Below are 15,650 nucleotides of genomic sequence, written 5' to 3'. Positions count from 1 at the left end.
GTGGGACTCGTTCCCAGGGGGGAGTGGGGGAGAATGTGGGACTCTCTCCCACGGGGAGTGGGGGAGAATGTGGGACTCGTTCCCACGGGGGGTGGGGGAGAATGTGGGACTCGCTCCCACGGGGAGTGGGGGAGAATGTGGGACTCGCCCACGGGGGGAGTGGGGGGAGAATGTGGGACTCACTCCCACGGGGAGTGGGGGGAGAATGTGGAACTCGTTCCCACGGGGGGAGTGGGGGAGAATGTGGGACTCGTTCCCACGGGGGGAGTGGGGGGAGAATGTGGGACTCGCTCCCACGGGGGGGGAGTGGGGGAGAATGTGAGACTCGCTCCCACGGGGGGGGAGTGGGGGAGAATGTGGGACTCACTCCCACGGGGGGAGTGGGGGAGAATGTGGGACTCGCTCCCACGGGGAGTGGGGGGAATGTGGGACTCGCTCCCACGGGGAGTGGGGGGAGAATGTGGGACTCGCTCCCACGGGGAGTGGGGGAGAATGTGGGACTCGCTCCCACGGGGAGTGGGGGGACAATGTGGGACTCGCTCCCACGGGGAGTGGGGGAGAATGTGGGACTCGCTCCCACAGGGGGAGTGGGGGAGAATGTGGGACTCGCTCCCACAGGGGGAGTGGGGGGGGAAATAACTAATATTGATATATTTAAGATGAGTAAAAGCAGGAAGGGGAAGGGATATGTTGATGGGAGTGAGACGGAGAGGGGGTGCTGGAGAAGCTCTCCTGTGTAAAGCCAGTCTGTGAACGGTCTGTAACTGACTTCCTTTCCACCGTCTTCCAGGAGAATAAGCTGAAATTTGCAGTGCAACTGGAGAAGGACTACAAGGTGAAGGTTAACCCCAACTCCATGTTTGATGTTCAAGTCAAACGCATCCACGAGTACAAGAGGCAACTGCTGAACTGCCTCCACATCATCACCTTCTATAACCGTGAGTCCACAGCCTGCCCGCGTTTCCCCCTTTCCCCGCAAACCCAGCCCTCTCTCTCAGACCCTCGCTGCGTCACTCAGATGGGGGCCGTCCTGGACTCCTTTGTCTCGGTACAGGTCACTAACCTACCTCTGGGTTCCCCCCGCCTCTGCCCCAACCCCGACCCCCCACTTTCCACTCAGTCCCAGCGGCCTCACCTTGCTCCAGTCCAGCCCACTCTGCCTTTGGGGTCACACTGACTCGAAACACAAACTCTGTCTTTCTTTCTTCACCGACGCTGCCAGTCCCGCTGACTTTACCCCACAATGCAGATAATGGTAAAATCCCGACAGAGGCCTGCACCGACATCAATCCCACCCCATCCCCGTAAACCCCATCTATTTACCCTGCTAATCTCCCTGACACTAAGGGGCAATTTAGCATGGCCAATCCACCTAACCTACACATCTTTGGACACTAAGGGACAATTTAGCATGGCCAATCCACCTAACCTACACATCTTTGGACACTAGGGGACAATTTAGCATGGCCAATCCACCTAACCTGCCCATCTTTAGGCACTAAGGGACAATTTAGCATGGCCAATCCACCTAACCTGCACATCTTTGGACACTAAGGACAATTTAGCATGGCCAATCCACCTAACCTGCCCATCTTTAGGCACTAAGGGACAATTTAGCATGGCCAATCCACCTAACCTGCCCATCTTTGGACACTAAGGGACAATTTAGCATTGCCAATCCCCCTAACCTACACATCTTTGGACACTAAGGGACAATTTAACATGGCCAATCCACCTAAGCTACACATCTTTGGACACTAAGGGGCAATTTAGCATGGCCAATCCCCCTAACCTACACATCTTTGGACACTAAGGGACAATTTAGCATGGCCAATCCACCTAACCTGCCCATCTTTAGGCACTAAGGGACAATTTAGCATTGCCAATCCCCTAACCTACACATCTTTGGACACTAAGGGACAATTTAACATGGCCAATCCACCTAAGCTACACATCTTTGGACACTAAGGGGCAATTTAGCATGGCCAATCCACCTAACCTGCACATCTTTGGACACTAAGGGACAATTTAGCATGGCCAATCCACCTAACCTACACATCTTTGGAGTGTGGGAGGAAACCGGAGCACCCGGAGGAAACCCACGCAGATTATGGGGCGGGAGGTGCTGGTCTGATGTTGTTCTCACATTGTGACTAACGTGCTGTGTTGTTCCAGGTATAAAGAAAGAGCCGAACAAACAATTCACACCTCGCACCATCATGATCGGAGGGAAGGTACTGGATTTGATTTATTATTGTCACGTGTACTGGGATACAGTGAAAAGTATTGTTTCTTGCGCGCTATACAGACAAAGCATACCATTCATAGAGAGGGAAAGGAGAGAGTGCAGAATGTAGTGTTACAGTCACAGCGAGGGTGTAGAGAAAGATCAGCTTAATGCGAGGTAGGTCCATTCAAAAGTCTGACAGCAGCAGGGAAGAAGCTGTTCTTGAGTCGGTCGGTACGGGACCTCAGACTTTTGTATCTTTTCCCCGACGGAAGAAGGTGGAAGAGAGAATGTCCGGGGTGTGTGCGGTGAGGTCCTTGATTATGCCGGCTGCTTTTCCCCGAGGCAGCGGGAAGTGTAGACAGAGTCAATGGATGGGAGGCTGGTTTGTGTGATGGGATTGGGGCTACATTCACGACCCTTTGTAGTTTCTTGCGGTCTTGGGCAGAGCAGGAGCCCAGACCGAGCTGTGATACAACCAGAAAGGATGCTTTCTAGTGTAGAAGGACATTTACTCTGTATCTAACCCCGTGCCGTACCTGTCCTGGGAGTGTTTGATGGGGGGGACAGTGTAGAGGGAGCTTTACTCTGTATCTAACCCCATGCTGTACCTGTCCTGGGAGTGTTTGATGGGGGGACAGTGTAAAGGGAGACTCTCAATTCCGTTTCTAGCCTTGACTGGGTAACAGTGACTGCTCTTTAATCTCTCTCTCTCTCTTTCCCCCAGGCTGCTCCAGGATATCACATGGCCAAACTGATTATCAGACTCATCACTGCTATTGGAGATATTGTGAATAATGATCCCGTTGTGGGAGATCGGCTGAAGGTTATTTACCTGGAGAACTATCGGGTGTCCCTCGCGGAGAAAGGTTCGCTCACTCCCAGTTTGTCTCTGCCTATGTATCTGCTAATTCACTCTTTGTGTGTGGCTCTCTCTCAATCTGTGTGAGACTGGCGTGTCTCTACCACTCTCTTGTTCTTGCCCTTTTCCCTCCGTCTCTTTCGCCCCTCTTGCTGGTTTTTGCCACCCGCTCACTCTCACTCTCTTTCGCTGGCTTTAGTTCTCTTTCTGTTGCAGTCTTGGTTCTCTCCCTCGCACTTTCCCCCTCTCTCTCGCACTCTCCCTCTCCTTCTTGTGTTCTCCGTCTCCCTCTCGCTCTCTCTCTCTCATGCTCTCCCCCTCTCTCCCGCGCGCTCTCTCCCCCTCTCTCCTGCGCGCGCGCTCTCTCCCTCCCCCTCTCTCCCGCGCGCTCTCTCTCTCCCCCTCTCTCCCGCGCGCTCTCTCTCTCCCCCTCTCTCCCGCGCGCGCTCTCTCTCCCCCTCTCTCCCGCGCGCGCTCTCTCTCTCTCCCTCGTGCACGCTCTCTCCCCCTCTCTCCCGCGCGTTCTCTCTCCCCCTCTCTCCCGCGCGCTCTCTCTCTCCCCCTCCCGCGCTCTCTCTCTCCCCCTCTCCCGTGCACGCTCTCTCTCCCCTCTCTCCCGCGCGCGCTCTCTCTCTCTCCCTCGTGCGCGCTCTCTCCCCTCTCTCCCGCGCGTTCTCTCTCCCCCTCTCTCCCGCGCGCTCTCTCTCTCCCCCTCCCGCGCGCTCTCTCTCCCCCTCTCTCCTGCGCGCTCTCTCTCTCCCACGTGCTCTCTCTCTCCCCCTCTCTCCCACGCGCTCTCTCTCTCCCCCTCCCGCGCGCTCTCTCTCTCCCGCGCGCTCTCTCACTCCCGCGCGCTCTCTCACTCCCGCGCGCTCTCTCTCTCCCGCGCGCTCTCTCTCTCCCGCGCGCTCTCTCTCTCCCGCGCGCTCTCTCTCTCCCGCGCGCTCGCTCTCTCCCGCGCGCTCGCTCTCTCCCGCGCGCTCGCTCTCTCCCGCGCGCTCGCTCTCTCCCGCGCGCTCTCTCTCTCCCGCGCGCTCTCTCTCTCCCGCGCGCTCTCTCTCTCCCGCGCGCTCTCTCTCTCCCGCGCGCTCTCTCTCTCCCGCGCGCGCTCTCTCTCCCGCGCGCGCTCTCTCTCCCGCGCGCGCTCTCTCTCCCGCGCGCGCTCTCTCTCCCGCGCGCGCTCTCTCTCCCGCGCGCGCTCTCTCTCCCGCGCGCGCTCTCTCTCCCGCGCGCGCTCTCTCTCCCGCGCGCGCTCTCTCTCCCGCGCGCTCTCTCTCTCCCGCGCGCTCTCTCTCTCCCGCGCGCTCTCTCTCTACCTCTCTCCCGCGCGCTCTCTCTCTCCCCCCCTCTCCTGCGCGCTCTCTCCCCCTCTCTCCCGCGCACTCTCTCTCTCTCCCTCTCTCTCCCCCTCTCCCGCGTGCTCTCTCTCCCGTGCGCTCTCTCTCTCCCTCTCTCTCCCCATCAAAGAGGGGACCAAAGAGGTGGATGGGGGTAAGGCAGTAGATGTGGTATATATGGATTTTAGTAAGGCGTTTAATAAGGTTCACCATGGTATGCTTCTGCAGAAAATGCAGATGTATGGGATTGGTGGTAATTTAGGTACTTGGATCAGGAATTGGTTAGCAGATAGGAGACAGAGGGTGGTGGTTGATGGTAATTATTCATCATGGAGTTCGGTTACGAGTGGTGTGCCTCAGGGATCTGTTTTGGGGCCACTGCTGTTTGTAATCTTTATTAATGATCTGGATGAGGGTATAGTTGGGTGGATTAGTAAGTTTGCTGATGACACCAAAGTCGGAGGTGTGGTAGATTGTGAGGAAGGGTGTCATAGTTTGCAGGGTGACTTGGACAGGTTGCAGAGCTGGGCCGCGAGGTGGCGGATGGAGTTTAATGCGGAGAAGTGTGAGGTAATCCATTTCGGTAGGAATAACAGATGTGTTGAGTATAGGGCTAACGGGAGGACTTTGAATAGAGTGGAGGAGCAGAGGGATCTAGGTGTATGTGTACATAGATCCCTGAAAGTTGGGAATCAAGTAGATAAGGTTGTTAAGAAGGCATACGGTGTCTTGGCGTTTATTGGTAGGGGGATTGAATTTAGGAGTCGCAGCGTCATGTTGCAACTGTACACAACTCTGGTGCGGCCGCACTTGGAGTATTGTGTGCAGTTCTGGTCCCCACATTACAGGAAGGATGTAGAGGCTTTGGAGAGGGTGCAGAGGAGGTTTACCAGGATGTTGCCTGGTATGGAGGGGAGGTCCTATGAGGAGAGACTGAGGGATTTGGGGTTGTTTTCACTGGAAAGAAGGCGGCTAAGAGGGGATCTTATAGAAACATATAAGATGATTAGAGGTTTAGATAGGGTGGATGGTGATAGCCTGTTTCCTCGGATACAGAAAGCTAGCACGAGGGGGCATGGCTTTAAATTAAGGGGGGGTAGTTATAGGACAGATGTCAGGGGCAGGTTCTTTACCCAGAGGGTGGTGAGGGATTGGAATGCCCTGCCTGCTGCAGTTGTAAATGCGCCTAGTTTGGGGGCGTTTAAGAGATCCGTGGATGGGTTTATGGATGGAAAGGGATTGGTTTAGATTAGAGGGTCATTGTTTTTTTTTAAAAATAAGACTGGTTGGCGCAACATTGTGGGCCGAAGGGCCTGTTCCACGCTGTAATGTTCTATGTTCTATCTCTCCCGCGCACTCTCTCTCTCTCTCTCTCTCCCCCTCTCTCCTGCGCGCTCTCTCTCTCTCCCGCGCGCTCTCTCTCTCCCCCTCTCTCCCGCGCGCTCTCTCTCTCCCCCTCTCTCCCGCGCGCTCTCTCTCTCCCCTCTCTCCTGTTTCCTTTGTGAGGAGCTGGCGCGGTCCCGGTTAACGGTTTCCTGATCCGTCTCCTGTCCCCCGCAGTGATCCCGGCCTCCGACCTGTCGGAGCAGATCTCCACGGCCGGCACCGAGGCTTCGGGCACCGGCAACATGAAATTCATGCTGAACGGGGCGCTGACCATCGGCACCATGGACGGCGCCAACGTGGAGATGGCGGAAGAGGCCGGCCACGAGAATTTCTTCATCTTCGGCATGCTGGTGGACGAAGTGGACGCCATGGACAGACGGGGGTAAGGGAGCCAGTCCCGCGTGGCGGGGCGGGACGGGGTGGGCGTGGCACGGTCTGGCTGTGCCCTGGACGCTCCCACCCAGGCACCATCGGCACCACGCAGATTGGATGGCACGATGGTTAGCACTGCTGCTTCACAGCTCCAGGGTCCTGGGTTCGATGCCAGGCTTGGGTGGAGTTTGCATGTTCTCCCCGTGTCTGCGCGGGTTTCCTCCCACAGTCCAAAGGTGTGCGGGTTAGGTTGATTGGCCGTGCTAAGAAATTGCCCCTGAGAGTCCAGGGATGCGTAGGTTAGAGGGATTAGTGGGTAAAATAGGTAGGGATATGGGGGTGGGATTGTATTCGGTGCAGACTCGATGGGCCGAAGGGCCTCTTTCTGCACTGTAGGGTTTCTGTGATTTGGGGGTGGGTGGCAGGGAGGGGTATGGGAGGAGCGGAGGGGGTTGCAAGGCCCTGTGCTGGGAAGGGCTCGGAGCTCGGAGCTCAATGGATCGGCTGACGGGGACGTAGGTCAAAGTTCGGAGGTCAGCCAGCCTGTCGGATGCTCACACTGGATGGCCCATGGGCTGTAGGGAGCACCTAGAGTGCGAGGCCGTGCTCGGTCTGGGTGCAGAGGGCACACCGAGTGTGGGTGGTGAGGGGGTGCCCACCTTACATCTCCCTCTGGACGTACTTTGGCCCTGGCTCTACAGGAGACGGAGGGGGTGGGAGATCTTCGACCAGGGATCCAGCTCCCTCTCAGCCCTGTTGGGATTTCTTTGTGTCTCATGGAGTGAGATCAGGTGTCTGTGCGATGCCCTTTCCAGTCGAATTTCCTACTGGCTGCCTGCGTGTGACTCCAGAGCCACAGCAATGTGGTTGACTCTCAACTGTCCTCCAAGGAGCAACTAGGGATGGGCAATAAATGCTGGCCCAGCCCGCGACACCCACGTCCCACGAGTGAAATTTAATAAAGGTATGCTGCCTGATTCTTCACCAATCCTGCCTAGGCATAGCGGGCAGCCATGGGTGAGATACCGATCCATACCCTGCCCATCTGAGTGCAGTAAGGTGGCGCAGTGGTCAGCACTGCTGTTTCACAGCGCCAGGAACCTGGGCTTGATTCACAATCTTGGGTCACTGTCTGTGAGGAGTTTGCACGTTCTCCCCGTGTCTGTGTGGGTTTCCTCCGGGTGCTCCGGTTTCCTCTCACAGTCCAAAGATGTGCAGGTTAGGTGGATTGGCCATGCTAAATTGCCCCTTAGTGTCCCAAAGATGTGCAGGTTAGGTGGATTGGTCATGCTAAATTGCCCCTTAGTGTCCCAAAGATGTGCAGGTTAGGTGGATTGGTCATGCTAAATTGCCCCTTAGTATCCAAAGATGTGTAGGTTAGGTGGATTGGCCATGCTAAGTTGCCCCATAGTGTCCAAAGATGTGCAGGTTAGGTGGATTGGCCATGCTAAATTGTCCCTTAGTGTCCAAAGATGTGCAGGTTAGGGTGGATTGGCCATGCTAAATTGCCCCTTAATGTCCAAAGATGTGCAGGTTAGGGTGGATTGGCCATGCTAAATTGCCCCTTAGTGTCCAAAGATGTGCAGGTTAGGGTGGATTGGCCATGCTAAATTGCCCCTTAGTATCCAAAGATGTGTAGGTTAGGTGGATTGGCCATGCTAAATTGCCCCTTAGTATCCAAAGATGTGTAGGTTAGGTGGATTGGCCATGCTAAATTGTCCCTTAGTGTCCAAAGATGTGCAGGTTAGGGTGGATTGGCCATGCTGAATTGCCCCTTAGTGTCCAAAGATGTGTAGGTTAGGTGGATTGGCCATGCTAAATTGCCCCTTAGTGTCCAAAGATGTGCGGGTTAGGTGGATTGGCCATGCTAAATTGCCCCTTAGTGTCCAAAGATGTGCAGGTTAGGGTGGATTGCCATGCTAAATTGCCCCTCCGTGTACCCAAACTGGTGCCAGAGTGTGGCGACTCAGGGATTTTCACAGTAAGTTCATTGCAGTGTTAATATAAGCCGACCTGTGACACTAATGAATAAAGTTTAGAAACTGGGAAGGGCTGGGGTTGGGGGGACAGGGAGTGGGGAGCTGCTGTGGGAGGGACGTGGGACATGGGTCACCCTGGCCTCTCACTGCGGGATCTGCTTTGGGTTTTTTTTTTGCAGCTACAACGCCCGCTCCTATTACGACCGTCTCCCGGAGCTTAAACAGGCCATCGATCAAATCGGCGGAGGGTTCTTCAGCCCCAAGGAGCCCCACCTCTTCAAGGGAATCGTTGACATGCTGATGCATCATGACAGGTGAGAGTGACATGTGAGATCCAGGACACAAATCAGCATCGAAACACGTGTGCACATGCAGTCAGACACAGGGCAGTGGCGACGGCTGAGTGGGATTATCGCTAGGCTGTTCTACCAGAAACTCAGCTAACGTTCTGGGGGACCTGGGTTCGAATCCCGCACACGGCGAAATTTGAATTCAATAAAAAATATCTGGGATTAAGAATCTACTGATGACCCATTGTGGGAGAAACCCATCCGGTTCCCTTTAGGGAAGGAAATCTGCCGTCCTTACCCCAGTCTGGCCTACATGTGACTCCAGAGCCATAGTGATGTGGTTGACTCTCAACTGCCCTCCAAGGGGCAACTAGGGATGGGCAGTAAATGCTGGACCAGCCAGCGACACCCGCGTCCTACAGATAAATTAAAAAAAAGTGCTGCCTGATTCTTCACAAACGCAAGCTCAGGCCAAGGGGGGAAAGGGTAATGCCAGCCGCACTGTCAGAGGGTCAGTGCTGAGGGAGTGCCGCACTGTCAGAGGGTCAGTGCTGAGGGAGTGCCGCACTGTCAGAGGGTCAGTGCTGAGGGAGCGCCGCACTGTCAGAGGGTCAGTGCTGAGGGAGTGCCGCACTGTCAGAGGGTCAGTGCTGAGGGAGCGCCGCACTGTCAGAGGGTCAGTGCTGAGGGAGTGCCGCACTGTCAGAGGGTCAGTGCTGAGGGAGTGCCGCACTGTCAGAGGGTCAGTGCTGAGGGAGTGCCGCACTGTCGGAGGGTCAGTGCTGAGGGAGTGCCGCACTGTCAGAGGGTCAGTGCTGAGGGAGTGCCGCACTGTCAGAGGGTCAGTGCTGAGGGAGTGCCGCACTGTCGGAGGGTCAGTGCTGAGGGAGTCTGAGTGTGATCAGTTGGATGTGAATAATCCCATGTGACTGGATGGTGATCTGGTGAATTCTTTCTTTGAAAATTATTGCTCCTGGTCAGTATCATCTTATTATTTGTCTGTTTGTTCTGTGGCCTATGTTTTCCTCTCTGGGGCTGAGGTTTTGGTAGGCGCTATCGAAATGCAGGTTCTGCCGAGGAGTTGATGGTCTTGAACCCTGGTCTGTGTGTGTAGAGAAAGGCCCCAGTCTCTCTCTGCTGGGTCACTGTCCTTTCTGAGACTGTACGGGAACAGGGAATCAGGCTGCTATCAGGTCTGTTTGCCTATCGATGCCAACAACTACTTGCATTTATATAGCACCATTCATGGCGCGAAGCACCCCCAGGTGCTCCCCCGGAGCATAACAAAGAGTGACCCTGAGTCACATCCAGAGGTATTTGGGACAGGCAACCAAAAACCTCGTCAAATCGGTCGCTTTTAACAAGCATCTTAAAGGAGAGGTGGAGGGGGTTTAGGAAGGGAATTCCAGAGCTTAGGGTCCCCCCCACCCCGCCGCCCCAGGCAGCTGAAGGCACGGTCGCCAATGACGGAGCGATGGGAATCAGGGGATGCTCGAGAGGGCGGAATTGGAGGAACGCAGAGATCCCAGAGGGGGTCTAGGGGTTTCAAGGAGGTTACAGAGATAGGAGGGGGTGACAGAGATAGGGAGGGGGTGTAGGGGTCTAGGAGGAGGTTGCAGAGATAGGAGGGACTGTAGGGGCTGGAGGAGGTTACAGGGATAGGGAGGGGGTGTAGTGGGGCTGGAGGAGGTTACAGAGATAGGGAGGGGGTGTAGGGCTGGAGGAGGTCACAGAGATAGGGAGGGGGTGCAGGGGGGCTGGAGGAGGTTACAGGGATAGGGAGGGGTGTGGGGGTCTAGGAGGAGGTTACAGAGATAGGGAGGGGGTGTAGGGGCTGGAGGAGGTTACAGGGATAGGGAGGGGGTGTAGGGGCTGGAGGAGGTTACAGGGATAGGGAGGGGGTGTAGTGGGGCTGGGGAGGTTACAGAGATAGGGAGGGGGTGTAGGGGCTGGAGGAGGTTACAGGGATAGGGAGGGGGTGTAGGGGTGGAGGGTTACAGGGATAGGGAGGGGGTGTAAGTGGGGCTGGAGGAGGTTACAGAGATAGGGAGGGGGTGTAGGGGCTGGAGGAGGTCACAGAGATAGGGAGGGGGTGCAGGGGGGGCTGGAGGAGGTTACAGGGATAGGGAGGGGGTGTGGGGGTCTAGGAGGAGGTTACAGAGATAGGGAGGGGGTGTAGGGGCTGGAGGAGGTTACAGGGATAGGGAGGGGGTGTGGGGGTCTAGGAGGAGGTTACAGAGATAGGGAGGGGGTGTAGGGGGCTGGAGGAGGTTACAGAGATAGGGAGGGGGTGTAGGGGGCTGGAGGAGGTTACAGAGATAGGGAGGGGGTGTAGGGGGCTGGAGGAGGTTACAGAGATAGGGAGGGGGTGTAGGGACTGGAGGAGGTTACAGAGATAGGGAGGGGGTGTAGGGGCTGGAGGAGGTTACAGGGATAGGGAGGGGGTTTCCATGCCCAGTGAGCAGGCCTTGAGGTGGGCGATGTTACGGTGGTGCACTGGCACTCAAGGTGAGAAGGGCATTGCAGGGGCCAGGGTGGGTGTGTTAGGGGGGTAAGCAGGTTATTGGCATTGCCTGGAGTGGGTACCGAGGTGCCTCCCCAGGCTGCTGCCAGCTATAGACTTCGTCGCCTGTCAAGGTAGCCAAATCGCTAACCCACCCACCCTCCCGTCTCTCACCCTCCTGCAGGTTCAAGGTGTTTGCCGATTATGAAGATTACATCAAATGCCAGGAGCGAGTCAGTGCCCTCTACAGGTTAGTGTGCTCGATTGTCGTGTGGGGTGATGGGGAGGGTGGTCTCCATCTGCTGGTCCGTAGCTCCACTGCCCTCTCGTGTGCCCGACACTTTTCCCCTTTCAATCTACTGGTGGCTATTCTCCAGCCCCCAACATTTACCCACCACCCCATGCCCGCTTTACACATGCAGGTCCTGTGTGGGATGGGGGGTTTGGGAAGGGGTGCTCAGAACTTTGAATGTCTTCAGAATCAGGGTGGCACAGTGGGTTAGCACTGTTGCCTCGCAGCGCCAGGAACCCGTTTGATTCCCGACTTGTGTCACTGTGCGGATTCTGCACGTTCTCCCCATGTCTGCAGGGTTTCACCAGGTACTCCGGTTTTCTCCCACAGTCCAAAAGATGTGCGGGTTAGGTATAGGTGGGTTGGCCATGCTAAATTGTCCCTTAGTGTCCAAAGATGTGTAGGTTAGGTGGATTGGCCATGCTAAATTGCCCCTTAGTACAAAGATCATTGCAGCGCAGGAAAAGGCCCTTTGGCTCTCTAAGCCTTGCCGATCATGATGCCTGCCTAAAGTAAAACAGAGTGCACTTACCGAGTTTGTATCCTTCATCCCCATCCTATTCATGTATTTGTCTAGTTGTCCCTTAAACGCCACAGAACATAGAACACTACAGCACAAACAGGCCCTTTGGCCCACGGTTGCGCCGATCACATCAACACCTATCTATAACCCCCAATCCCATAAAACCCCATATACTCATCCAGAAGTCTTTTAAAAGACCCCACAGGATTCGCCTCCACCACCACTGACGGCAGCCGATTCCACTCACTCACCACCCTCTGAGTGAAAAACTTACCCCTAACATCACTTCTGTACTTTCCTCCCTGCACCTTAAATCTGTGTCCTCTCGTAGCGACCATTTCAACCCGGGGAAATAGCCTCCGAGAATCCACCCTATCTATTCCTCTCAACATTTTATAAACCTCTATCAGGTCGCCTCTCAACCTTCTCTCCAGGGAGAAGAGTCCAGCTCCCTCACCCTAACTTCATAAGGCATGCCTCCCAGTCCAGGCAACATCCTTGTAAATCTCCTCTGTACCCTTTCAATAGCTTCTACGTCTTTCCTATAGTGAGGCGACCAGAACTGCGCACAGTACTCCAAATGAGGCCTGACAAGGGTCTTATAAAGGGCCACAATCGTACCTCCCCACCACCTCCCCAGGCAACGAGTTCCAGGCACTCACCAGTCTCTGTGTAAAATAAAACCTACCTCGCACATCTCCTCTAAACTTTTCCCCACGCACCTTAAACCTATATCCCCGAGTGCTTGAGTTTTTTCACCCTGGGAAAGAGCGTGTGGCTATCCACTCGCTCCATGCTACTCTCAATCTTCTAAACCCCGATCAAAGAAAAACAGAAAATGCTGGAAAATCTCAGAGGTCTGACAGCATCTGTGGGGAGAGAACCAAGTTGGGAGAGAATCCAGTCTGGGTGACCCTCCGTCAGATTTTTCCAGTCTCTCCGCATTGACTGAATTTCACCCCCCCCCCACCTCATTCCTGGCCCCATTCTTGTAAATCTCCCACTGCAACCTCTCCCGACATCTCCTAATCCGTGTGTTTTCCTCCTCCCCCTCCACCCCCCCACCCTTCCCTTATCTCTCCATTTACAGAATTCCAGAGAGTGGACCAAGATGGCCATTCGAAACATCGCCGCGTCTGGAAAGTTCTCCAGCGACAGGACAATCGCTGAGTATGCCCGGCAGATCTGGGGCGTCGAGCCGAGCAAGCACAAGATTCCTGCCCCCAACGAACCCCGGGACTAACGTCCCCCTCTGTCCCCTCCACGCACCGCTCCCACCACACCCCTACTCATCGAACCCCGGCCCCTCGCACGCTGGCTCCCTCGCTTTCTCCCTCGTGTTCCCGAGCGCCCGCCTCGGTGCCGCCAGTTAGCTTGGCCTCCTGGAAGGCAACTCGCTGCTTCTCCATGTCGGCCATTTTGGCTACTGTCAGAGAGGCCCGAGCTGCGGAGGGGGGGGTGGGGGCAGGAGGGAGGAAGAAAAAGACCATCTTTGACCCCCCACCCCTCCCTCCCATTGCTCCGTCCCCTATAACCCGAGATTTGTTTTGCTTGCTATGTTGCATGCTTTGATAGTGAGAGAAAAATGTGGGGCGTGGGGGGGGGTCATTTCCAAAATGGCTGCCTAGGTGCCAACTTGTGGTCCGGGGAGCTGTACGTCAATTGCCTGCCCCTTTTGTTTTCAGAGTTATCATCCCGCGTTGCCCTTCCCGCCCTACCTCTCACTGGGATGGGCAGATAGGCTGGAAATTCAGGACTCGAGGCCTACCTGGTCTGAGTCGGGCCTACCCCAAAGCAAGGGCCCTCCGGGTGCCTCCTTCCCCGATGCCCTTCGAGCTAAAAGCCTTCCTTTGGCCCTCGAGGGAGGCAAAGCTCCGAGCGGAGGTGCCCCCTCCCCCTACCCCCCCAACGTGCTTTGTGGTCGAGCAGTTTTTTTTTTCTAGAACGTTCTGCCTAATGTTGGCACGCGGGTGTTCAAAAGCGCAAAACTCCTTTGAGAGGGAACGAACAGAGGTTGTCTTGCGACGCCCCGCACGGCAACTCACGCTGAGACGGAGACCGCCCGCTCCCAGAATGCCTACACTGACCCCGTGGTTGTCAACAAAATGGCTGCCGTTCTCTCCCTAACCTTTGGCCTTGGTGGAGAAGCAGACAGTCATGTCTTCCCTTGTGCGTGTGCGTATTTAATGTGTGAATAACTTATTTTTATGTGTAAATATTTAAAGGAAGCAACACTGAAAAAGAAAGGTGTTGAATTTAATGGCCAAATGTCAGCTCAGAACACGACTTGCCTTGACCAGTCATCATTTTGCAAGAACTGCGGGGGAGGAGGGTGGGGGTGGGGGTGGGGGGGAGACAGAAATCGCAACTTGCTCTGAATTGACCCAAGGCCTTTCCCACCGCCCCCGTGCTGGGAAACCTGGGAGCAAATTCTCCCTTGGTGCTGCCTGCAATGGAAGACGGGCAGAACAGCCCAAATTGGTGAGTTGCTCAGCTCTTGCACCTCGAGGAGTTTGCCCTCAATTCCAAAGGCCTCCTCGCCTCCTCCCGGCTGCCTTTTTTAGGCCACTCAGTGTTATCATGGGGCCACATGCAGTCCTGCACCATCCCACATCTCCCCCAGGTCCTGGATGCCCAGCAGAGGGGTGGGTTAGGGTTACCTGCTGCCACTTGTCATGTAGGCTTGGGAAGGGCAGCCATTAGCATTGGTCTAACCTCCATGTTCATCAATCCTTCCTTCTCTCTTGCTGGCCTCCTTCTACTTCCCAACTTCTTCTGTTTTGACTTCCTGCTGTCTTTCTCATCCATACTTCCTCTATTTCATCACTTTGTCTCCGTCTCTCTCCCCCTCTGTCTCCATCTCTCTCTATCTCTCCCTCTTGGTCTCTGTCTCTCGGTCTCTCTCCCATTCGCTCTCCGTCTCTCTCCCTCTCTGCCTTGCTCTGTGTGCGTCTCTCGCTCTCTGTGTGCGTCTCTCGCTCTCTGTGTGCGTCTCTCGCTCTCTGTGTGCGTCTCTCGCTCTCTGTGTGCGTCTCTCGCTCTCTGTGTGCGTCTTGCTCGCTCTCTGTGCGTCTTGCTCGCTCTCTGTGCGTCTTGCTCGCTCTCTGTGCGTCTTGCTCGCTTTCTGTGCGTCTTGCTCGCTTTCTGTGCGTCTTGCTCGCTCTCTGTGTCTCGCTCTCTGTGTCTCGCTCTCTGTGTCTCGCTCTTTCTCGTTCTCTCTCTCTGTGTCTGCCACTGAGCTGTGGGATTTGGCTAGCAAGTTCAGTGGTTTCCTTGTGAAGAGTTTGAGTGCCAGTAATGATGGGCAGGCCAACCTGCTCGTGGTCTGGCCTCTTTTCAAGCTTCAAGCTGGGGGGGGTTCAGTACAAGCCTTTGGGGCCCCGCTGAGAAATCTGGGCCAGCTCCACCACCCCGAGTGATTTGCAGCTGATCTTATTCCCAAATCGCTGGAGGGAAACAGGTGACGTTGAGGACTGCCGGCTCCAGCCTCTTCCATCAACAGAGCCAACAGCGGGATGGTACTGAGCGCAACTCATAGAACCTCACCGTCTGCCTCGGTAACTGGACAAAACTGGGAACCGTTAACCCCCCGCCCCCTTCCGTTTCCACTCGCCTTCAGAAATGCGCTAGAGGTTCTCCGCTCTCCCCCCCACCCCGCTCAGAGTGGTGTCCTGTCTGTGATTACTGAGCTGCATGCTTCCCCCCCACGCCCTCTCCATCCCAGTGCAATACGGTGTTGTGTGCAGCTGTCTTGACACTCAGCTAAGGCCCAGAATAAAACTGATGATCTGAGACCTTTCCTGGATCTGTTATTTAGCAGGGCTGCGTGGGGGGTGGGGGAGGGTTGGGGGGGGGGGGGTGGAGAGGGGGAGGGTTGGC

At 55.7% G+C, this 15,650-nt stretch overlaps 1 protein-coding gene across 1 annotated transcript; it reads left to right on the top strand.

Annotated features, from left to right (window-relative positions):
- Positions 1-742: 742 nt before the first annotated feature.
- Positions 743-14,104, top strand: LOC145340372 (glycogen phosphorylase, muscle form-like; the record flags this gene model as incomplete). Its single annotated transcript, XM_080184828.1, has 7 exons — positions 743-938; positions 2,176-2,234; positions 2,955-3,096; positions 5,987-6,194; positions 8,343-8,477; positions 11,141-11,205; positions 12,860-14,104. Coding segments are annotated over 7 exons (960 nt in total), but the record flags the coding sequence as incomplete, so codon positions are not given.
- Positions 14,105-15,650: the final 1,546 nt, after the last annotated feature.

Source organism: Carcharhinus amblyrhynchos, unplaced genomic scaffold (assembly GCF_965287045.1).
Source record: "Carcharhinus amblyrhynchos unplaced genomic scaffold, sCarAmb.v2.hapA scaffold_962, whole genome shotgun sequence".
Classification (NCBI taxonomy): domain Eukaryota; kingdom Metazoa; phylum Chordata; class Chondrichthyes; order Carcharhiniformes; family Carcharhinidae; genus Carcharhinus; species Carcharhinus amblyrhynchos.
This window is presented reverse-complemented; position numbering and strand designations above follow the sequence as displayed.